The following is a 23,136-nucleotide window of genomic DNA, read 5'->3' as shown; positions in this document are numbered from 1 at the left end:
TCTTGTTCCTGTTATATTGCTCTGCAAACAACAGCTCGGTGTGTGAGAATGGCCATTTCTCCTGATATATCTTTCGCTGTTCTGCTTTGTCAGAATTGCTGTGGTAGAGTTGTTGGTGCCATTTTTTTTTTTTTGTCTTCTATGTGATGTATTTGATTTGATTTAGGGCATAATAATAATGACGTGCTTACTGAATCGACAGTTTCTAGATGCATCAAGGGGGATTTAGTGGTTTCTGGTGCATTTAAAATTGCAAGTACAGGTGATAGGTTGTTCTTGGTGGTTGTTTAGGTCTACAAAGTAATTACTATTTACATATTATTATTATTATTATTATTATTATTATTATTATTATTATTATTATTATTAGTAGTAGTAGTATTTAAATTATACTATTTTTTTTTATTGAATAAACTCCTAAACTTAAAAAAAATTAAATTGTTTACTTTTACATTATTGTTGTTGTTATTATTATTATTATTATTATTATTATTATTATTATTATTATTATTATTATTATTATTATTATTATTATGGTCTTAACAGTATTAACTCACATTCTGCCCTTCTTTTTTCATCCCGTAGACTCTACTGACATCCCACAGCTCTCTCCCTTCAACACCAAGGGTCCTCTGTGTATGTCGCCCTCTTTCCAGATGTCCACTCTCAGTCTTCCCGGCCAGGCGCCTTCACCGCTGCAGAGCCCCTTCCTGAATGAGGTGGGCACTGCCAGACTTGAGGAAGACGAAGAGGGCAGGAGGAAGGTACACTGATTGCATGCAAACTGGCCTGAATAAGTGCTGAAAACCTTTACTGGTCTAGAGTTAACTGAAGTTAGGTTCTATGTTAAAATTGTAAATTTAATGTGAAATTTTTAGGTTCTGTGTTAACTACTGGTGTAATTTCTAGGCTCTGAAATCTGTGTTAAAGCTTCAAGGTTCTAGACCAACCTACTGTGTTCATAGATATGCTCATTTAGTTAAATTTTAGGTTTTGTGTTTGAGGTTGTACTGTGTGTTCTTGGCTAACTTCTACATTAATATATTAACCTTTATGTTTAAAGGTCTCCATTAATAGATAAACTATTTTTCCACGTTAACTTCTAAGTTCTAAACTGTGCTAATATTTAAGTTAAATTCTAGTAGGTGTATTCAAGGTTAAATTCTACTTTTTTTTTTTTTTTTGTTAATTTCTGGGTTTTATGTAGTTTCTAAGTACGTACCATAGCGTAATTCCAAAGATAAGTTCTTGGTTCTAGGTCTACATTAACTTTTAGGTTCTAAATTAAATATTAATTTAAAAGTTAAGTTCTTTGTTCTGTTTTCTGCATTAACGTTTTATGTTCTGCATTCTGCATTCATTTCATAGAACATAATTAGTTAAATGAACTTGCCAAATTAAATGGATTGTTTAGAGGGTTTAATGCAGCCTGTCTAAGAATGGTTTTAAGTATGCTTTTATTTTCAGAGATATCCCACCGACAAAGCCTACTTCATTGCTAAGGAGATTCTGACAACAGAGCGGACTTACCTGAAGGATCTGGAGGTCATCACAGTGGTGAGCAGAGCTGTCTGTGCTCATGACTCATGAGAGGAACAAATTTAGTGTGTGAGGCTTGTCTGTACAATGTATCCGGTTGTGTCAATTACTTGTGTGTATGTTTCTGTTGATGTGTTTAATGCGTCTGTTAGATGATCTTTTGTCTTTGAACTCCAAGCACATTGATGTGTGTGTGTGTGTGTGTGTGTGTGTGTGTGTGTGTCCTCAGTGGTTCCGGAGTGCAGTGATTAAAGAAAACGCAATGCCCGAGGGTCTCATGACCCTACTGTTCTCCAATATTGACCCCATCTACGAGTTCCACAGAGGTTTTCTCAAAGAGATTGACCAAAGGCTGGCTCTCTGGTACTAGTTCTTATTTCTCAAAAGTAGCTTTTTGACATATATGACAATGTTAAACAAATATTAATTTAACCCTATAAAGGCTAATGTATTTTAAATATGAGCTCTTTATTTAATGTGTCATATTATATGAACCATGAAAGACTGATGTATCAAATATTATTCTCAGAAACGACAACAACAAAAAAACTAAGCAAACTTAAGGTGCGGTCACATTAGCCTTTGAACGTGCAAAATTATTTAGGATGCCGCTGCGAATATGGGCGGGAGCAAAATATAACGGTTTCCCCTCAGTTATCACAACATGGGTTAATCTGTGCTTTTACTGTGTCTTTGCCGTCGAAAGCGTCTTATATTGTTCTCTCTCTCTCTCTCTCTCTCTCTCTCTCTCTCTCTCTCTCTCTCTCTCTCTTTATAAATATATACACACTAAACAATAAAAAAAAATATAGAACGTGTCCTCATTCAAATGTGCCTTCTGTTCCTGTTTCCATTGACAATGCGAACCATGCAGCTTCTTTTTTTATTATCTCTTAAATATGTATTATATAAAATAGGATGCTGCGCTACGGCTAAAATTAGCACTTCATTTTTTAATTTCTGTACAGAGAGGTCACACAGTGACGAATCGATCATCTACTGGTCACATGCGAATTCGCAGGTCAGAGTTCACCAAACTTGAACTTTCAAAAGCAGCGAAATGCTAAATTTTTAGCATGAGCCTGCGTTTCCGGTCTGACGCATTCGCATGCGTAAGAAAGTCAATGGAACGAAAAGTGCAGTTTGACCGCCCCTTTAGGTTTTTTTATTAATTTTTTTTTTTTTTATGTTTGGTCTAAAGGTTCATGACAGTATTGCTGTTTTGTCTCAGCGACTGATAATTTTCACACGTTCACAGGGAGGGGCGCTCTAATGCTCATGTAAAAGGAGACTACCAACGAATTGGAGACGTTATGCTGCGCAACATGTGTGCTCTGAAGGTGAGGTTATGGTTCAGTTCTACAAACTAGAACAACTTTGATTTTAATGAGATTTTGTGCAAGTATTCAGATCATCCATAATTCATGTGATTGGGTTGTTGCCTTTAAATTCTCAGGAGTTCGTAGGCTATCTGCAGAAGCATGATGAGGTGTTAACGGAGCTTGAGAAAGCCACAAAGCGTGTGAAGAAGTTGGAGACGGTGTATAAAGAGTTTGAGCTGCAGAAGGTGTGCTACCTGCCTCTCAACACCTTCCTGCTGAAACCCATTCAGAGACTCATGCACTACAAACTCATCCTGGAGCGTCTGTGTAAGCATTACGCTCCCCAGCACAGAGATTACGATGACTGCGAAGGTGATTCTGCTACCAGCTAAGCCTCAGATGTTTTTCCTTAGAACAAAGGCTTTTTCTTTAAGATCTGAGCATGATAATGAACTTACACATTCTGTTTTTGCAGAGGCTCTGAAAGAGGTTGCAGAGATCGCTGCTCGGCTGCAGAGCAGTCTGATTCGACTGGAGAACTTTCAGAAGCTGACTGAACTTCAGAGAGATCTGATTGGCATTGAGAACCTTACGGCTCCGGGGAGAGTGAGTTGTTACCTTGTGCATTCATTTTTGTTTTGGTGAGTTAAAGCAGTGGATGAACTGGTGTACAGAGCATCCCCTTTCAAGGTGTACAGCATTATGAGCCAGTATAATTGGCATTCCTATATTTACACTTTTTAAATAGCAGAAATCTTTAAGATAAAAGAGAAATCTATGAGCTAGAAAAACTCATTTAAGCAGAGGAGCAGATGAAAGGCATTTAAAAGAGGGTTGTAATACCCAAAATAACAGTACCGTTCTGCACTAGAAAAGTTATTTCTTCTTAATACAAATACTTATTGTCATGGCAATCTTCATCTCATTTCTAAATTGTGGTACACTGCAGGCAGGATGATAGTATGTAGTGGTTAGAGCTTGAAACCAATACAATAGACGTCATTGATTCAGCCTTACAAAATGAAGAGTTCCAGAGGAACAAGGTATTTGGAATTAAAGTTTGTAGCTATATAATTAAAGTCATTCAGTGTTGTGGGACAAAAAAGTAAAAGTACAATTAATAGTCTGACGGCCGATTGATTATTATTATTTTTTTGTTATTCTCCTTCCCCAGGAATTTATCAGGGAAGGTTGTCTCTACAAACTCACCAAGAAGGGTCTGCAGCAGAGGATGTTTTTTCTCGTAAGACTGAACTTTTATTTCGTTTTGGCCGTTTTGATTTTAACTTCAGTCTGGGTTGACCAAAACCTTTTTCTTTCGTAGTTTTCAGACATGCTGCTATACACAAGCAAAGGGGTGACTGCAACCAATCAGTTCAAAGTTCATGGACAGCTTCCCCTGCATGGGATGATTGTGAGTATTCCCAGGAAGTAGTTGGGGAATGGGATGGTAACAAACTGCATACTGAATAAAATACTCTGTGTTACTCTGCTGTTGCATATGAAACCGTAAGCAATGTGATGCACATTTCAAACAGTAGTATGCTGAACATTTTCATTGTGATTTGTAAAAAAAAAATGCTTTACATCCATCACAAATTGGAGAAATAGTGTTGTATATTTTATTCAGTCTAACTTTGGAATGATACAATCTATGAACTACCTTAAATTGGATCAGCCTATGTCTAGCATTTATTGAACAAAATGGGATCCTACTAAGATATATTCATTCCATGTTTTATCAGACAGGTCTCTACACCAAAATCCTTGTCCCGAGTTTCTTTTAAGTGGCCTGTGTTCATAGGCATCAGAAAAGCATGAACAAATTGTGAAATCAAATGGCTAGTGGTTGGATTTGTCATCAGATGATTTATGTAAAACTCTGTGAATGAATTTCAGTTAGGGCTGGGATCCGATGCCAAAAGGCATTCATTCTTTGATTCCGAGGTTCTGGGAATCAAAAGTCAGCTCCAAATATGAATCCGCTTCACTGAAGAGCCAGACATATCTCGCCATCACCTGACAAATACTATCATTGTGCCTGAAAACACAAACTGAGTCGGTACTACATTTGATGAAGAGCTTCCCGACTGTTAAATAAGTGTTTAAATATAATGTGTGATTGCAATCTTGTTGTACTACATCCTCCATGCTGTTATGCGACCCACTGAATCACTTGTGTTGTTTACCTGCCATTGAATCATTCACTCAACAGATTTGTTCAGAGGGTTGTTCTCAACATAATATAAGTTTTAAAAAGCTAAACGATCATAATTACTTGACTGATCAAAAGGGGGAGTTTTTCCCCTGCAAAAGAAGTACACACACACACAGCTTATTTTGAATCTTTAGCAATCTCTCACACAGACCAGCTTGCCTGAAAAGGCCTTTTGATGAATGACTCTGTCCAAACAGTCTGCACAAGTGCTAGGCTGAGAGGATTTTGCCCATCTTTAAACATGAATAGAGGGCTCTCTCCGTAGCATGCTGTTTTTAAGTGAAGTTAGAATTAATATGGCTTGCTGGGGTACTCTCAGATGAAAGTACATGGGCAGGCATTGATAAATTAGGTTTACACTGCCATTTTTCTCTAAACATCTGCACCGTCTCACATCTTAGCTTTGTTTTCATAAGGCAGAGATCTTTCAGGCCAAATTTGTAGTATCTTCCCTTAACTAAAATTTGAATGTGCACACTGTCCTGGCCCACAGTTCATACAAGACACATGTTCAAAGTTAGAGCTATTTACATGTGTTCAGGCCTGGCGTGCAGAGTAGGAGAGGAGTAATCTGGGTTATTTTCAACCTAATAACATGCTGTCTATTAACACAGATAGGCACAAATATATACAAAAAAAAAAAACTATTTATATATATATATATATATATATATATATATATATATATACACATACATACATACATACATACATACATACATACATACATACATACATACATACATACATACATACACACACACACACACACACACACACACACACACACACACACACACACATACATACACCCACCAATAATACACAATATTGGTGTATTTACTGCGTGTTTGTGATCAAATAAATGCAACCTCGTTGAGCTAGGTGACATCTTTTGAAAAACATTTAAAGGGGTCATATGATGCTTTTTTTAAAAGATAATTATTTGTGTATTTGGTGTAACAGAATATGCTGACATGCTTTAATGTTGAAAAAACACATTATTTTTCAAATACTGTACATTATTGTAGGTCCTCTATGCCCATCTCCCTACCAAGTCTCTCTTTCTGACAAGCACAGTCTGCTCTGATTGACCAACTGACCCAGTGCATTGTGATTGGCCGGACACTGCAATCACTCGTTGGAATTGTAACACCCCTTTCCAATCTTAAGCTTTGTCTTTCAAAATAAATGTAAAGACCGTTATTAATATCCTTAGTTTTACCATCAGCTCAAGCTCGAAAGGGGAACAGAGCCACGTGACAGACACAGTGATGAAGCTCTATGTGTTTGCAGTACACAAGCCACTGTTAATACAGTTGACTCCACTGTGTGACCCTCTCGCTCTCTCTCAAACACATGTGATGCAGAAAACTCTGCGTTTGAACAGTCAATGGAAAATACTCAAATTAATAATGAAAAATACTTAAAGTAGCTGATTCAGAAGCACCAGATTGTCATAGCAAAGTCAGAATTAACTCTTCTCCTAGGTTCACGAAACGGTCGTCCATAAAATGCATTGCTGTTTTCTTGTAAGACTCTTAAAGATTCCTAAATGCATCTACTTCCGGAAGCCAAATAAAGTGCATTTTCTTTTGCCAAGATACACACAGCATCTCCCTGACATGGCTGCTTCAACACTAACTGCGGTTACTGAAACCACATGAACATCTGGGCGGTATTACGCAAATATTTCCACATAGTGACGTAAACATGTGGGGGCGTGTTTAAATGAGCCATTTTAGGAGGGTGTGGACGAGTCTCAACTTTGAAAGAAAAAAAATATCTCTCTGGTTTTGAGACTTTAGTCTTTGCAACTTTAGGGATCTTATCTATGCACAATCAGCTTGTAACACTCCAAAAAGAAAGGAAAACTTGAAATCACATCATATGACCCCTTTAAAAATCTTCCCAAACCCTGAACTTTTGAACTTTTTTAAGAAGTTTGTTTACAGTACATACTGTTACAGTGGACTTGTCTGTGCTTCACTCCTGCCCGCAGCTTATTGTGCTGGACGCGCCGGTGAGTATGTGGAAAATCCCAAAATCCCCCACTCCCAAACAGCACCTCGAAAGTCTGCCCACAACATTTGCATTTCCCTCTCGGCTCCTTCTGCCATCCTTCCCCAGAACTGACAGAAATGAGGATTGCTAGTAGTCAGGATGTTAACAAGCAGATTATTGACACTTTGGGATGGGATCAGTCACATAAAGAATGCTAGTCACACAGATCCCTTAAGTTATATTGGCAGGCCTTTCTCTGGACTGTGCTGAAATGTTTTGCAGGTGGAGGAGAGTGAGAATGAGTGGTCCGTTCCTCACTGTTTCACCATATATTCTGCTCAGCGGACCATTGTGGTGGCAGCTAGGTGAGTGCAAATGAAAGAAATTACTTTCACACTGCGTTTAAATAGGACTGGGAATCATTTGATTTGTTTAAAATATTGGGTTTCGAGTGTTTTTCATTCCTATTATTATTTGTGGATGTGTTTTAAACTTATTAACCTGGAGAAATAACAAACAATAACAAACGCATTTTAAAATGAAATGAAATTGTATTATATTTTACACCTTTTATTATATGTTGTCATTAGTTTTTTTTTAATGTACTTTTATTGAGTGGATCAAACATGACAGTAAAGACACTATCACTGCCGGTGTGTGTTCACAGTGTGTGTGTGTGTGTGTGTGTGTTCACTGCTGTGTGTGTGCACTTTGGATGGGTTAAATGCAGAGCACAAATTCTGAGTATGGGTCACCATACTTGGCTGAATGTCACGTCGCGTTAAGATATTAAGTAGCACAACTGATAATAGCAAGTAATGTTATTTTTTTACTGTATTTTTCGTCAAATACACCTGGTTGAGCATAAAAGACCTATTTCAAAAACAAAAATGTGCTGAGATACTTTTACTTTAGGGGACAGTTCACCTAAAAATAACAATTGTCATCATTTACTCACACTAAAGTTGTTCCAGAACTATGATTTTTTTTTTTCCAAGATATTTTGAGGAATGAATGTAACCAAAAGTTGCTAATCCTCACTGACTTCCATAGTATTTTTTTTCCCATACTTTGGAAGTCAGTAGTCACCATTAGGGGAAGTCGTGGCCTAATGGTTATAGAGTCAGACTCGTAGCCCCCAACTGCTCCCCAGGACCCACAGCAAAAAAATGATGCCCACTGCTCTGGGTGTGTGTTCACAGTGTGTGTGTGTGTGTGTGTGTGTGTGTGTGCACTTTGGATGGGATTAATACAGAGCACTTATTCCGGGTATGGGTCACCATACTTGGCCACGTCACATCACTTTCTTAACTGTTACCCACAATCTTCAAAATATCTTCTATCTTCAACAGAAGAAAGAAACAGTATAAAGAAACAAGGACTTGAGGAGGAGTAAATGATGACAGAATTTTTGGGTGAACTATCCCTTTAGCTTTAGTCTTTGCTGTTTATCATCTTTCAGTAAGAGACTCTTTCTCTTCCACAGCTCCAAAGTAGAGATGAACAAATGGATTGAAGATCTGAACATGGCTATTGACATGTCAAAGAAATGTCAAGAGAAATCAGATCTTCTGTTGGACCCAAACCTGTGTGATCGTTCCAACAGTAAGTATCTCGAGCCTGCTTACAGTGTATTCCTCCACTGTCCACACATGTGCAGGTCCTGATGTGTTTTGGTCCCTTAGCCTCTTTATCACTGATCCTGAAATAGATGTAAACCCCATCCCTTCCGATTGCTCCTCCTCTCTCTCCCATCTCCTCCTTTCTTCCTCTCCCTCTGCACAATCATAAGGATCATCAGATGAAGTGTCTCTGGAGCAGGAGTCAGAGGATGACATGAACTCTTCCCGCTGCTCTCTGGACAAGCAGAGCCACCACAGGGCCAACACCACCATGCATGTGTGCTGGCACCGCAACACCAGCGTCTCTATGTCTGACCACAGCCTAGCCGTGGAGGTAGCATTTACACACATGCACACAGACACATACAGTACAATCCTTTACGGTCTTGACTACAGCTGCTGTGCACAAATGAAGGAACGGGACTCTAGCATGTGTTCCCAAAGAAATGTGTGGGTCATGTTTCACTCCAGAATCAAAAGAAACTAATATAAAAAAAATTATTATTTTTTTTTTTAATTCTTGATAATTCAGTACAACTAATATTCTACAATATATTTAGACACTTCATGTTTAAATAATCATAAATAGTTTAAATAGGTAATTTTTCTTAAGTTTATCATCAACTTACTATTTATTTCTAACAAAAATGTTTAGCACCTATTATTATTATTATTATTATTATTATTATTATTATTATTATATGCCTGTTTAAATGCCTGTTTGAAAGGAGATTGACCCAGTTTGAGCTTTACACACACACACGCGCACACACACACACATCTCTGAGGCTGGCTGTTGAGGTCTGGACTGCAACCGAAGCTTGTGAATGAGGGGCAAAGACTCTTGGATCTTTTTTCTGCTTCTGTCTTCAACACATCCAGCAGCTTCTCCACCCTCCCCTTCCATGTTTTTATGTCTAACATTTTTCCTCTTTATTTGTCAATCAGTAACTGACTTTTGGAATGAAATTGAATGAATTCGTTAACATTTTCATGGATGTTTAATTTCTTCTAATATTTATTTTCTACAGATCTGTCTTTTTTTCCTCATTTAGTGATCGAAAGCTAACTTTCTAACACACTTTGTGTCTTCTGTTCTTCTCGTTTTCTCCTTGTTGCCCTTGTCTTCATCACTTTCTCTGCACCACATTCTCTGTCCTTCTTCCTGTTTACATCTTTCCCTGTGCCTGTGCTCTGTTTGCTTGCATGCTCTCAGTGTTCAGTTCTCCAGCCGTGTCTCCAGAGCTCCCCCCTCGGTACCTGCTCGGTCAGGGCCAGAGACCCAACACCATCACTCATGTGTGCTGGTACCGAAACCAGAACCTTTCTCTCAGTGACTATCTGCGCATGAACCAGGTACCAGTGAGGTCAAAACCCTAGAGATTTGGAGGCCTTCACTTAAACATGAAAACAATCAAATATAGTGGTCCTCGATTATCTAAATCCATCCTTGTTTTGTTCATTTGTTTAAAAATTACATTTAAAAATATGCCTCTTCTACGATGAGATGGGTTTTATTTTTTCTAAATTAAAGTTCTATTTATTTATTTAGTTAGTGGTTTATGTATGGGCTGTGCTATTTGTAATGTCATTGAGGATTCATCTGTCCTTTATCATAAAGTAAAATCATCAAATCGTTTAGAAACTTTAGCAAATAAATCATTAAGCAATTTGTCCTTATCTTTTATTATTAAGATCCTTATTGTCTTTTTTTCTGTTCTGTGATCAAAGTTTGTTGTTTTTTTATAGCAGATAATTTGACCTTTTTACATCAAGGAAAGGCTAGTAAATGTTTTAAAATAGCATGTGGTGACACCCTAAAATGAAATAATACTGTATTTATTAAGTAATAATTTCTGAAATTTGTAAATAAAATATAAAACTTTGGGTATGATGCGTTACACAATAACTTATTACTGTAATCGAAATATTTTTCCTAGGAATGCAGTAAAGTAATGCTTTACATTTAAAATGTATGTAATTTGATTGTAATTTGAGATACTAATATCAATAAAATTACGTCGCTTAAGTAACTAATGCAGTGTTACAAAAATATGAAGTAAAAATGTTGTTTTACGCATCAGTATGCCCTTTAATAAATCACCGGAGAGTGCGAGGTAAAGTGCAGACGACTGCTACAACATTTAGATGCAATGAAAGGTTGCCAATTATATTTCAAAATGTTGCACTAGACACATTTTAGCATTATAGTTTGGTAAAGTTCAACAAGTGTATATGTACAAGTTTGTCACAGTATCACTAATATAAGCAAAAAAACAAATGAAATTAAGCCGCATTGGCATCATAATTCAAGGCCAATTCCTCACAGCGTGTCGTCTTTCAAAAATGAAAAGTAGCCGAGATGAATCTTTCTTTGATTACGGAGGGGATGACGTTTCGCATGGATGATTATCTTGTAGTGCGTGATGTGCGTGGGCATGATCACATTATAGATGAACTCAGACGAGAAAGACTATATTTCGCTTTGGTTTCATACGGATTATTTCCTCAGAGAATATTGACGTGACTGACTTCATTTAATAAAAGCCACTTCTTGCTTTCTTTATATACTGTATTTCTCGTTTCATTTTAGTGACTCGTTTCAGGAAGATATTCACGGAGACTGAGGATGCAAAAAGCACACCTGTTTGTTTTCTTTATTTAAATGTTTTTTTGTTGATATTAGGAGTGCATACGAATAATACTTATGTAATTTTTCGGTCAATATTAAATTAAAGAACTATGAGTTTCTCTTTGTGTAGTATTTTTTAGGTTTGATACCTTGAAAACTAAAGTAAACTTAAAAGTAGCTTGAAAGTAAAGAAATTCGTAATCTGATTACTTTTTAAAAGCAGTATTCAGTAATGCATTAAAATTTTAATTTTAAGGAAGTAATAAGTAATTTGTTGTGGATTACTTTTTATGATTAACTTACGCAACACTGCTCATAACGAATTCACCAACTTAAAATGCTTTATCATTGCAAATTCATTGTGACCCACTGTATTTCTCACTGACGCATAAGAAGACTCTGTGGAGAGTACAAGCTCTGCCAGTGAAACGGAGACATTTCTTTTATTATGATTTCTTTTTTTAATTGCTTATTTGAAAAAAATTAAATAAAATAGTACTTCTTTAGCTCTCCGTGTTTGGTACAGCTATAAATTTCATTTAACTAATGCAGCACTAATGGTTTTTGTGCATGAGGGTTTCTTGTGGCGTTGTAGCAGTTAAATGTTCAACTTCCTGTTGCCCTTCATTACAGAACCAGCTGTCTGGTTACCTCCTAAGGAAGTTCAAGAACAGCAACGGCTGGCAGAAACTCTGGGTCGTCTTCACCAACTTCTGCCTGTTCTTCTATAAGACACACCAGGTACTGTATATGCACCAGCCGTTTGATGTTTTTGCTCAACATTCCTGTAAGAGGTCTAAAGGATAAATTTATAATGAAATCTTGTTTTTGTTCCAGGATGACTTCCCTCTGGCCAGTCTGCCGTTGCTGGGTTACACAGTCAGCACCCCAGGAGAATCGGATAGCATCCATAAGGAGTATGTCTTCAAGCTGCAGTTCAAATCCCATGTTTACTTCTTCAGGGCAGAGAGCGAGTATACATTTGAAAGGTATGGTTTTAAATATATATATATATATATCTTTTTTAAATATTCATTAGGTTATATGACTTAATTTTAGGGCTGTCAATTGATTTCAGTGCGTCATTTTAATGATTTGGTAATTTATCAAATTAATGTACACTGCTTTTCTAAAGTTTGGAGTCAGTAAGATTTTTTTGAAAATGTTTTTTTTAAAGAAGTCTCTTACGCTGGCCAAGGCTGCATTTACTAAATGAAAAACTGTGTAAAATGTTAACACAATTTAAAATAACCTTATTTCATATATTTTCAAATGTATTCAAACTTAATTCTCAGCATCATTCTCCAGTCTTCAGTTTCACATGATCCTTCAGAAATCATTCTGATGTGGTGATCTGATGCTCTAGAAAAACCTTTATTTTTATCATCAATGTTGAAAACATTGGTGCTGCCTAATATTTTTGCGGAAATGGTGATCGTTTTTTCAAGATTCTTTTACTGAATAGAACATTTAAAAAAGAACAGCATTTATTTGAAAATGAAGTGTTTTATAACTAATTATAAAAGCTTTTTCAATCCAATGCATCCTTTCGGAATGAAACTTTCTTTCACAAAAAAACTTTCTGACCCCAAGTGTTTGATCAGTAGTGTATGGCATTATTAATTGCAAATAATTGCTTGCATTTATAGTGAAATACTTCTTATTTTTATATTAATCATGCTAAATTAACAGCCTTTATTATTTTTTCTTCTATAATAAAAGAAAGAAAAAGTGCATTTTTGATATGGTAAAACATGCTGGGATGTGTCTGCAGATGGATGGAGGTGATCAAAAGTGCAGCGAGCTCCGTGGGACGCATGAGTCTGCTTGCACCCAAAGGCCCAGCAGAGATGAACGGGGGAAGCTGATTGTGTCAGACAGGTTTCCTGGAGCCGAGGGCTGGGCCCACTGTCTGCCAGAACCAAACACAGCATCATTTTATCCCTTCTGATCTGAGAAGCATCATCATCATCATAACTTGATTCTTGACTCTGGACTGTTAGGTCTCTGCTTGCTGGGAGTTTGAGCTGCTTATAGAAACCTCGGACCGGAGCAGTTGGTCGGAAATTAAGCGCTCTGTAATTCTGTCCCGCCGTTTCTTTTCTCCTCGTCTTTTCACTAATGAAACAAAAAGTGGGCATCTTGCTGTTCTAGAAGCATATTAGACTGAAATAATTCTTATAGAAACACAATAGACTGAATTAAGTGAAGATTGTGTGTTTTCCTTAAAGATCCAGAGATAATCTTGCTAAGGTTACTCTTATTGCTGTATATAGAGGAATCTGTCATTAGGATGATATTTAATGACTCTTGTTACTCCAGTTTATTCAGTAGAAATCTAGTCCCACAGGACCACAACAATAGTTTCTATTATTTGTCCTGGGACAACCTGACTGAATACTACTGAATGGAGTGTTGACAAACAGAGGGTTTGTATTACGTTTAGCTGGTACAGTAAGTGAGATAAAGGACTAGCGCTGTAAAACGTGTCTCGCTGATGATGAAACCGTGTAAAGTTAGTCCGAGAGCATGTTTACAGCGCGTAGCTCAGAAACTGGAGTTCTGTGATCGTGAGATGTTGGTACAGGAAGGAATCAGTGAGGAATAGAAATGTTATTTTGATGTTGAGGCAGCTGAATTGGCTTGTACAGTATGTGCTGTCCTCTTCCAGAGTTGGTTAAAGCATGTCCTGTAGGTCATTATTAAGTGACTGTTACTGTTTAGGGGATTTTTAAGTTCTTTTTGATCTCACGGCATCGATTTTCGTTCAACCTGAAAACCTAATCCGATATTTATTTTAAAGTGAAGACTGACCAAAAAACAACTAACCAAACTAAATGTAATGTTTTAAATGATGTATTCACAAATGTCACTCATTTAGATTTTCGGAATACTTGACGGATAATAAGCTCCAGTCTAAACTAAGTCATCCGAAGTGTAGTATTGCACTTTTCTCTTGGTTTCTGCCATTTACACACAGGGAAGAGGAAATGGTTCTGGTGAAGTTCACGTTTGGTCAAAGTTGAAGTTAAAACGAAACGGTCAGCCACTAAATCCAACATTTAAACTGGGATCCCTAAAACTGCTTGTTTGCCTATTATATTGTATATGAGATGTTTTTTTTGTTTTTTAAAGCATATTAATAGTTCATTCTCTACGATCTATTAATCAACAAACATTTTTTTTTCTTTCTTTTCACTATAAATGTTACGGTCTCGTTTTGTTGGAAGGCCAGTTGAGTTATTTGTTTCAGTAGCATGATGAAGCTCCAGTGTTTTGTTTACTTGTCTGCTTCACTTTATGAAGAAGATCTGTACGACATCTGATTTGGGAGACATTTTTTTTTTTTTTTTTGCCTTTTTGGATTATTGGTTGTATTTATAAGGCTTTTGGCTTTGTCCGTTCAACATGCTGTACAGGGTCCAACCAAAGACCTGAAGAAGTCTTGCGTAAGCCTGAAAAAGGTTTAACACATTAAGCAGTGTTGCTTTGTATATTCATAACAATAAACTGTATGCAGCTATCATCTCGACATGAGCTCAGCTAGTCTGATGTGTTCACTAATGCACTGTTTGGGCTCATGGTCTCCACCCATTTTTGTACATTTTATGGTGCAAGGACTGGAATCATTTTCTTCCTCGTTTTTCTGTATCTGGCAATAAGAAGGATGGATGAAGGGTTCTTTTCCATCCTGGATTGCTAAGCATGAGAAAAGGGAGTTTACTCAAAGACCTCGGTTTCCTGTCTCATTCAGAGGCGTTAAACTGAGTTTTGATGAAATCACTTTTTCCAGCTTTCCTATTTATTTTGTGTAGCATGCTGCTGAGGCGTTGCTCCTGTACACACTGCATATAGTACGTTTCATGTTATGACACTGAAGGGATAAAAATATCAAATAAAACAGAACTGTGTAAACGTTTAATTATCATCTTTTTGTCGCATTAAATGGTTAGTTCACAAAAATAAAAATTGTTAAGAGTTACTCACCCTCATGAGACGAGTTTGTTCATCTTTAAAACACAAATGAAGATATTTCTGGTGCTCTATTGAAAGATCATTATACCAAAACTTTAAGACTCATAAATTAATGAAAAAAAAAAAACATCCATATAAATTGACTGGTTTAATCTTAAATTTAAATTATAAGGAACAATTTATTAAATATTCACTGAAAAACGTATTTGTTTATTGCCAAGGCAAACTTTCTCATCTAATTCTAAAATTAACTTTTCAATAATTTAATTTTTATAAGAAACTAAAAGGATAAAATGGCAACAAAAATTATTAACATTTTAAAACTGAAAATATAGAAATAAAAGCTAAATCTAAATATAATTCATAAATAATACTAAAATAACCCTGCTTTTTAGGTTTAACAATAGAAACCGATTTCATTTAGGCTTTTATTCACATATAAACACGCATACATAGAGCGCATCAAAAATAGTAAGCAAACTGCAACATGTAATCTAGCAATATAAAACAAATGTGTCTCTTAAAAAAGAAAAGGTTAACTTGACCACTCTTTCTGAACTTTTTAGAGCATCAAACTTTCGGTTCTGTGGATTTATAACGAAGGGACAGAATTCTATCAGTTTTGTGTTTCAAAGCTGAACAGAAGTCTTATGGGTTTGGAATGACACCTGTCATTTATGTCCTAAATGCAAACTCAAGAAATAAACACTTTTTACACTAGTTTATTTACAGCTCAATGTACTTTTTCATTTAATGGAATACACATAAACTTGCCTTGCCATTTCATATTTTACATTTGATTTAGACATTTCAAAACTATATAAAGTAAACCGTAAAAAAAACATCTAATAAAAGCTGTCATGGAAAGATTGGAGGTGTTCATGAAGGGATCAGGACGGTCTTTCCATCGGACGGAGCTGAACAGCAGTCAGTCAGACATCATCGTTTTGAAGGCATGCTGTTTCTTTTGAGTGTAAACCTGCAGGGTTGAGACACAGGAAGTCTCAAAGTTCACTCTGCATGCAAGTGTCACGGGGCAGGACAATATCTTATAGCATTGAATCAGCATGACCTGAAAAACTGCCATAATCAAAAAACGACATCAGATACAATTAGATACTGTGTGTACATACACATAGACGAGACTGTATATGAACTATAAGACCTGTTTACCTGCACACTCTCTCCATAATGTTTTTGAGCAAACGGTCTGAGATTCCAGGGCTGGACTCCTCTGCGAGGCTGAATGCGTTTTCCAGCTCCTCCAGAGCACACACAGCGCTCCCGCTAACACGCCGCTTCTCCTTCAGCTGCAAACACAACATAATCCACGAGTTGGGACGTGACGTTGAAGCAGGAGCTCAAGGCTCACTTACATGAATGTACAAAAATGAAAACTGTTTTTTTTTTTTTTTTTACCTCTCTGAAGATGGGTGATATGAACGTTGTTAGGGACGGTGACTTTGGCTGCCTCTTCACAACATCTGATGTCTGTTAGAAAAAAAACGGTGAAGTCCAAATGAACTTGCAACGTCAAGTCAGAAAAGAAACTGATCATATTCACCACAAAATTCGTGTTACTGGACCTCAGTGCTGCCTTGTAAGACATGTACATGATTTGAAACTAAAAATATTCCAAATGAAATTTATATTTCAATATATCTTTAAGTGTGTTTAGTTAAAATCTTCGGGCAGCCTTAATAAAAATAGTATTAAACATGGGCAGATCTGTTCCCTTTCACACCTAATATCAGAGGCAGCTCCTTAATTGCGATTGTGATTCCTGTGTAGATAGATATGCTACCACTATGACACTAAAAAATACTGTTTAAACACCCTTTGTGCTATCTATATAATTCAGATTCTGCTTTTATGTTGCTTTTGTTCTGCAAAGGCTTCAGAACACTTTCTTACCTTACTGTCTAAATGGTTGAAACCTCTCTGTAACTTGTTCATGGAAGTGGGCCGTACAGTGGGGAAAGTCCACGCGGGACACTGGTCTCTGTCATCCCCTCCCCATCCCTGAGTGAAAACACACAGAGTACACATTCTGGTTACAGATTTCACAAGTGTGCAGATTCTGTAGGAATGTAAAGCGGACACATACATGTCGGAGTCATCCGAGCTGGACTCGTCCCCGTGGCCCTCTGACTTCCAGCGGCGATATCGATCGATGAGCTCTGCCAGGTGCGAGGTTTTCTTGTTGTAGCGGGTGATGAACTTGTGCTTCAGGAGCTCTTTGGCTGTCGGTCTCTGTTGGATGCAAACAGCACGGCACAAAAAGTAAAAGCAGTTTACCTCCTGTTTTAAAACTGAATCAGCCCGTTTATACTAAAGGCATCAGTGCCATCTTACAGAGTTTTAATAGAATTTCTTATATTCTAATTCAATATAATACGTTGTAATTATTTTTATATTATTTGATATTATATGGCATTAACTGATAAATTACATTAAAATTCGGTAACACTTTATTTTAAAGACCAATTCTCACTATTAACTATGCCTCGATAAACTCCTAATTTGCTGCTTATTAATAGTTAGTACGCTAATTGTTAAGTTTAGGTATGGGGTAGGAATAAGACATCCAAAATATGTAGATCAAACATTAATATCAGCAGGCTTTATTGTGAAAACCTGGCAACCCTGATATGAACGCACATGCTGGATATATACTACTAGACAATGGAGCGCCTGTTTTTCTTTTTTTTTGCACAGCCATAATATATGTGTGTGTGTGTGTATATATATATATATATATATATATATATATATATATATATATACATCCATATTTATAACTTAAATCAAGGTATTGAAAAAGAGAGGTACTAACAAATCGTGGATCTTTATTGAGACAAGCTTCAACAAAGTCCTTAAAGGCTTTGCTGTATGACCCCTCCAGTGTTGGTGGGTTATTTTTAGGGATGAGGAACAAGACTCTCATGGGGTGAAGTTCGGAGTTGGGTGGCTCTCCTTTAGCCAGCTCGATGGCTGTGATACCCAAAGACCAGATGTCAGCCTAAGACAGAGAGAAGGTAAAAGGGCGAAACATGGGGGTGAGTAGTTGTGCCATCCGTCTGTCCATGAATATTTAATTGAGCTTATTTCCATCATGCAACAGAAGCAGTCTTGACCAGTTAACAGATGTCCACATGGAGAACTTAAACGTGATACCTGTAAGCTAAATGACAAGGAAGAACTTGTACCTTGAAGTCATACGCAGACTGTTTGATGACCTCTGGTGCCATCCAAAATGGAGTTCCTACAAAAGTGTTTCTCTTAATTTGTGTGTCTGTTAACTGGCCGGCCACTCCAAAGTCTGCCAGCTTGACTTGTCCATGTTCAGACAGTAACACATTGGCCGCTGTAAGCAAAAAGTCGAGTTATTAATGTAAGGCACTTCACAGGACTAAAATGAACTAAACAGAGGTAAGATTTGCCTCCAGACCCTTGATATCTCTGTGAATCTTCCTCTCTGAGTGGAGGTAGTCGAGTCCTTTCAGTATTTCTCGGAGAATGATGGCGATATATGCTTCTTCCAGAGGTCCCGGCCTTAGCTGTGCACAAACACATTAGAGGATGTTAAAGACAGTCACATTTCCTGTGCCATTGACCTTTTCCAGAGGTTTTTTTCTTTCTTTCTTTTTCCACAAAGTAATTTTCCTTTGAAGGGAAAGGAAGAATAAGTTATCCCTCACTTTAAGGAAACCCACAAACATGCTGAAAAGACCAACTCACCAGGTCTAGAGCCGATCCACCTCCCAAATATTCCATGATTATCCATAATTTAGAGCCCTGAGACACACAACACAATAAATGGAACTGACGTTCTCGAAACGGAACAGTTCAGCAGATTTTTATCCTTTTAGAAATTTGAGACTGTTATTTTAGCATTATTTATATACTACTATACCTATAGTATATGCTATTACATTTTTAATTAGCTTTTATTTTTTCCCCATTTTCAGTTCTCAATTTAATTTTATTTATTCAAAGTAATTTTATGTGTGTTTGTCATTTTTATTAGTCTTTCTAATATCAATTTACCTGCAGTCTGTATATAGTGCATTATAAAAGCATTGCATGAGCTCAAATAATTGTAACCAGTTAGAATTCATCCTAAAATATCTAATCTGTTCACTATTACACCTTTAGAAATTATAATGCACTAAAACAAGACAAACAAACCTTTAAATATTATATTCTATTTAAAAACAATTGTTTATTTATAAAAAGGTATACGGTAAATGCATTACATCATACATTATCAATACCTTTATAAGGCGTTGTACATAAAGGCTTTATGTAAGGTATTACTACTGTTTCTTTCATTCCACATAGCTTTTATTTCCATTTTAGTACTCCAAAGTAAACTTATTCCACTTAACAGTATTTTTAACTTTATTTCAGCTAGTGAAATCATTGTAAAGTGTTACCAGGAAGTCATATAATCTTTTTTTGTTTGTTTGTTTTTAAAGGATGCCGTCTGGGAAACCTGTTCCTTTAAAAAAGCACTAATATAATGTAATATAGTAAGTGCTGTGCCTGAAAGAACGAAATCTCCACAAACCGTCAAGTAGGAGCCGTAGTATTTGGTGACGTAAGGGCTGTCACACTGGCTGAGCACCGTGATCTCCTGCTGGATGTCTTCAATCTCATCCTCTGCCTCCTCCAAGTCAATAATCTTAATGGCCAGCACTTCTTTCGTGCGGTTGTTTATGCCCTTGTATACCTCTCCAAAAGAGCCTTTACCAATTCGTTCCAACTTAGTGAAGTACTCCTCAGGATTCAAACATGAGTTCTAAAGGAAAAAACGAGAAAGATGTAAAAATTCTTACCAGATATCGATGACAAGATCCAATATTGTGTGTTTTCTTTACACCCGAGATGGACGTGTTGTCCTTTAATTCAAGCAACAGATCAACAAATGCAGGAAGATCTACCCAATCATCACTCCACTGAAGGTCCGGAGAAGATGAGAACCTATAAAGAGAACTGTGCGAAATCCCATGTAGGTTTTTAAGCAGTTTTTTCATTTTTTTCTGCCGCCTTTCCACTAGGAAAGCACTAGGAGCATCTGCTTTCTCGTTCAGTACAGCATAAAGATAACTTGTCCATCCAATCCATCTGGAAGTGGCACTGTTTTATCAAAACAACAACAAGCTCTTCTGACGACAAGATTCAAAGTTCAGGAGATAAGTCTTCCTCTTGGTATCAGCTAAACATCTGATTTCAGCATTCGTCACACTTTTATTGCACCTTTTTAAAACAGTGAGCAATCAAAACGCAGACCTTTACTGGTCCGCCCATTGGATTCTCTATCAAATGAGATCAACAGGATATTTTTAACACTTCTCGGAAAATGGCCGGCTGCACCTTTCTTCAAAAGACACTCCGAAGTTCAAGCCTCATCAAAACATGATTCACTGCAGTTATCATACTGACCAACAAAATGTGCACGTGCGCAACATAACATAAACCTGTTAAACTGTAAACAGATGGCATCCGTTATCATCTGGATCGATATAAAATAACCACACTGTCTCATATTTAACATGACTACAGCTCTACACTGGGATTTCCTCTTTTTTTCCTCTCCCTCTCTTTATTATAGTGTTGTGAAAAAGTGTATGTTCTCAATAAAAAAAAAATTAAAAATTTCCAGACAATTTCGGAAACAGTCAATGATTTATTTTGGAATATTCCATGGATTTCTTTTTTTGGAAACTTTACAGAAATGTTCCACCCCTGCAACCCTATGCACAAAACAAAAAATGTTGACCATCCGACATTATATGTTCATTTTCCATTTTGCCATTTTGGCAACCCTGTCACCAACATTTTAGATATTTTGCAAAGCACTAGCAATAAAAGTAAAAAAAAAAAAAATTTTAAGTGGTTTAAAGGGTTCTGATTTTGATTTCATGGGCGATACAGGGAGTACTGTGTGGTAGCAGCATTGTGCAAAATGTGGGGACAGTTAAATAATGGTTATTATTAGTAACTATACCGTTATTATAAATATAAGATTTTAGTGACTATATGATTATAAAATGACAATAGTTTTAATTAGACAGGCCAAAATGCCCTGTTTCAAAATCAAAATTCTAGATAGGAACTGAAGTTTGAATACTTTTCATAAATCATAGTGCCCATCATATCAGTTTTCAACCATAAATAATGACTATTAATAAAGAAATAATAATAATTATAGAAATTATGGTATTACCCACATTTTAAATTTCAGTGCACCCCTAGTTGTAATGTGTGCCAAAAAGAAATTTAATAAAAAGACTGTATTTTCTTTATTTACTTGCTATTTTTTTCCAAGAGGAACATCATATAAGCATTCCCTACACTTTCGTGCACAATAGGTAAATGTCACACTTTGAAATTTTCGAAGTTGTAAATAAAACAACGATTATTGGCGAATTTTTCACAAGACAACACTGTAAACTGATGTGTTACTTGTAAACTGTAGAAACAATCACAAAGAAACTACAAGTCAGTGAAAATTGTTTAGCTATTTAAATCTCACATCATTTTTTTTTTCAGTGTAACTAGGTGTACTCGTTATATTATAATATTTAGTGGAATAGTCTGCAATGAGAAAACTTTAATATAGTACAAATACACTGTAATGTTGCAAAATCATGCAAAAAGAACAATAAGTCACTGTAATGTCTCAGTTATTAAAGCGATGCCTGGAGGGCTTCAGGGGTCATCTTCATCTCTCTGGATTACCTGGTTCCGAATGTTCTGAAGGTGTGCCATGTCCAGCTTAATCTACCTCCAGCTCGGGGGTTCTCAGATGTTCCTCTTTCTCACCTTCTTGGACAGTCACCCACCCACCAAAGGAACAGCTTGTTCCCAATCCACGCCTCTCTAAATCATTCCGGTGGATCAGACTGACCAGCGCTATAGTTTACAAGGATTTTAATACGTAATCCTGTCCATACATAAGAGCAGACACTCGGTCTTTGATGTGGATGTTTACAGTTTATGCTCTGTACAGGAGACTGCGAGACTCCCTCTATGCAATCCCGCTAATTTGACTAAGAGAGAGGATTTGTGTTCAGCGCATGCGTGACAATCTCCTTCAAAGCCCAAAGGCTGCTGGGAATCGTAGTTTTTCACTCATCGAGAAGTTTTTTTCCTTTGCAAACTTGGCTGTGTTTACATTGAGGTTGTGCAACAAAGACATTTTTTTTTTTTTGAGAGATTTACAATTTAGGTTAGTGAGTATCTTTTTGTAAATCTTTAACATTAACATTTTTACGTAGCTTAAACATTTCCTATTTATAATACAATAGATGGACATTTTAAGAGATTTTTTTGGTTTATTCCCCTAAACCTCACTCACACAAAACTTGAATTAAAAAAATATTTAATTAATTTAAGATATTAATAGGAAGAAAAACTGCAATGTAGGCAGTTTTTATTATTATTATTATTTATTTATTTTTACTACATCTTGAGGGCATTTAAGTTGTTTTCAACATCCTGCAGGATGAAGTGTTATTGTGATCATACAGATTTATTGTGCGACATATGTGCAAAGTGCAGGTCACGTTCAGTCTGGGGTTTATGATGAAAATCTCTGTCATGACCTGCCAAGAAAAGGATGTAACCATTATTATAAGGGACATAATGGCATTGTCAAGGTTTTTTTTTTTAAATTAATTTTGTGTTCAGTCAGAACACTACCTGCTTTGCTTTGTTAGGCCTGTTTCTAAATCAAGATTATGATCTCACTAAGATTTTCTTAGTGGACACAGTGGTTAGTTATTATTCCGTCAAATTATCTTCTAGGGACAGTTC

At 36.5% G+C, this 23,136-nt stretch overlaps 2 protein-coding genes across 5 annotated transcripts in view; one reads left to right on the top strand and one right to left on the bottom strand.

Moving 5' to 3' along the window:
* Positions 1–15,259, top strand: part of LOC113050636 (FERM, ARHGEF and pleckstrin domain-containing protein 2) — a 48,073-nt gene extending 32,814 nt beyond the window's left edge. The window contains exons 14-27 of the mRNA XM_026213831.1: positions 586–764; positions 1,468–1,557; positions 1,769–1,902; positions 2,798–2,879; positions 2,996–3,233; positions 3,337–3,467; positions 4,036–4,104; positions 4,186–4,275; positions 7,366–7,448; positions 8,570–8,688; positions 8,876–9,039; positions 11,971–12,078; positions 12,175–12,326; positions 13,112–15,259. Coding sequence (XP_026069616.1) covers positions 586–764; positions 1,468–1,557; positions 1,769–1,902; positions 2,798–2,879; positions 2,996–3,233; positions 3,337–3,467; positions 4,036–4,104; positions 4,186–4,275; positions 7,366–7,448; positions 8,570–8,688; positions 8,876–9,039; positions 11,971–12,078; positions 12,175–12,326; positions 13,112–13,205 — 1,733 coding nt within the window. The 3' untranslated portion in view covers positions 13,206–15,259. The remainder of the gene's footprint in view (positions 1–585; positions 765–1,467; positions 1,558–1,768; positions 1,903–2,797; positions 2,880–2,995; positions 3,234–3,336; positions 3,468–4,035; positions 4,105–4,185; positions 4,276–7,365; positions 7,449–8,569; positions 8,689–8,875; positions 9,040–11,970; positions 12,079–12,174; positions 12,327–13,111) is intronic.
* Positions 14,463–22,371, bottom strand: LOC113050637 (serine/threonine-protein kinase 25-like). Of its 4 annotated transcripts, none has more exons than XM_026213833.1 (11): positions 22,060–22,371; positions 19,886–20,116; positions 19,054–19,110; positions 18,764–18,872; positions 18,522–18,679; positions 18,149–18,334; positions 17,416–17,565; positions 17,227–17,334; positions 16,732–16,803; positions 16,486–16,622; positions 14,463–16,392 (listed from the first exon to the last, which is right to left on the bottom strand). In XM_026213833.1, exons 1-11 carry the CDS (start codon positions 22,087–22,089, stop codon positions 16,362–16,364), a joined length of 1,269 nt encoding a protein of 422 aa, XP_026069618.1. In that variant the 5' UTR covers positions 22,090–22,371; the 3' UTR covers positions 14,463–16,361. The 4 variants fall into 4 exon arrangements, 2 of the variants coding, with proteins under 2 accessions (XP_026069618.1, XP_026069617.1); XM_026213832.1 differs by having other exon boundaries at positions 14,463–16,291; XR_003276793.1 differs by lacking the exon at positions 14,463–16,392 and having other exon boundaries at positions 16,553–16,622; positions 17,420–17,565.
* Between the last annotated feature and the right edge of the window lie 765 nt (positions 22,372–23,136).

The sequence above is a fragment of the Carassius auratus genome, chromosome 31, assembly GCF_003368295.1.
Source record: "Carassius auratus strain Wakin chromosome 31, ASM336829v1, whole genome shotgun sequence".
Classification (NCBI taxonomy): Eukaryota; Metazoa; Chordata; class Actinopteri; order Cypriniformes; family Cyprinidae; genus Carassius; species Carassius auratus.
Note: the sequence above shows the minus strand (reverse complement) of the source record. Positions and strands in the feature narration are given on the sequence as shown.

Bases quoted from the DNA above. Each gene is read 5' to 3' on its own strand.
- LOC113050637 (XM_026213832.1), bottom strand. From the start codon at position 22,089: ATGGCACACCTTCAGAACATTCGGAACCAG. The intron at 16,623-16,731 runs GTAAAAAAAAAA...TTGTGTTTGCAG, and splicing joins TATCACCCATCTTCAGAGAG to CTGAAGGAGAAGCGGCGTGT. The intron at 16,292-16,485 runs GTAAACAGGTCT...TCAACCCTGCAG, and splicing joins ATTATGGAGAGAGTGTGCAG to GTTTACACTCAAAAGAAACA.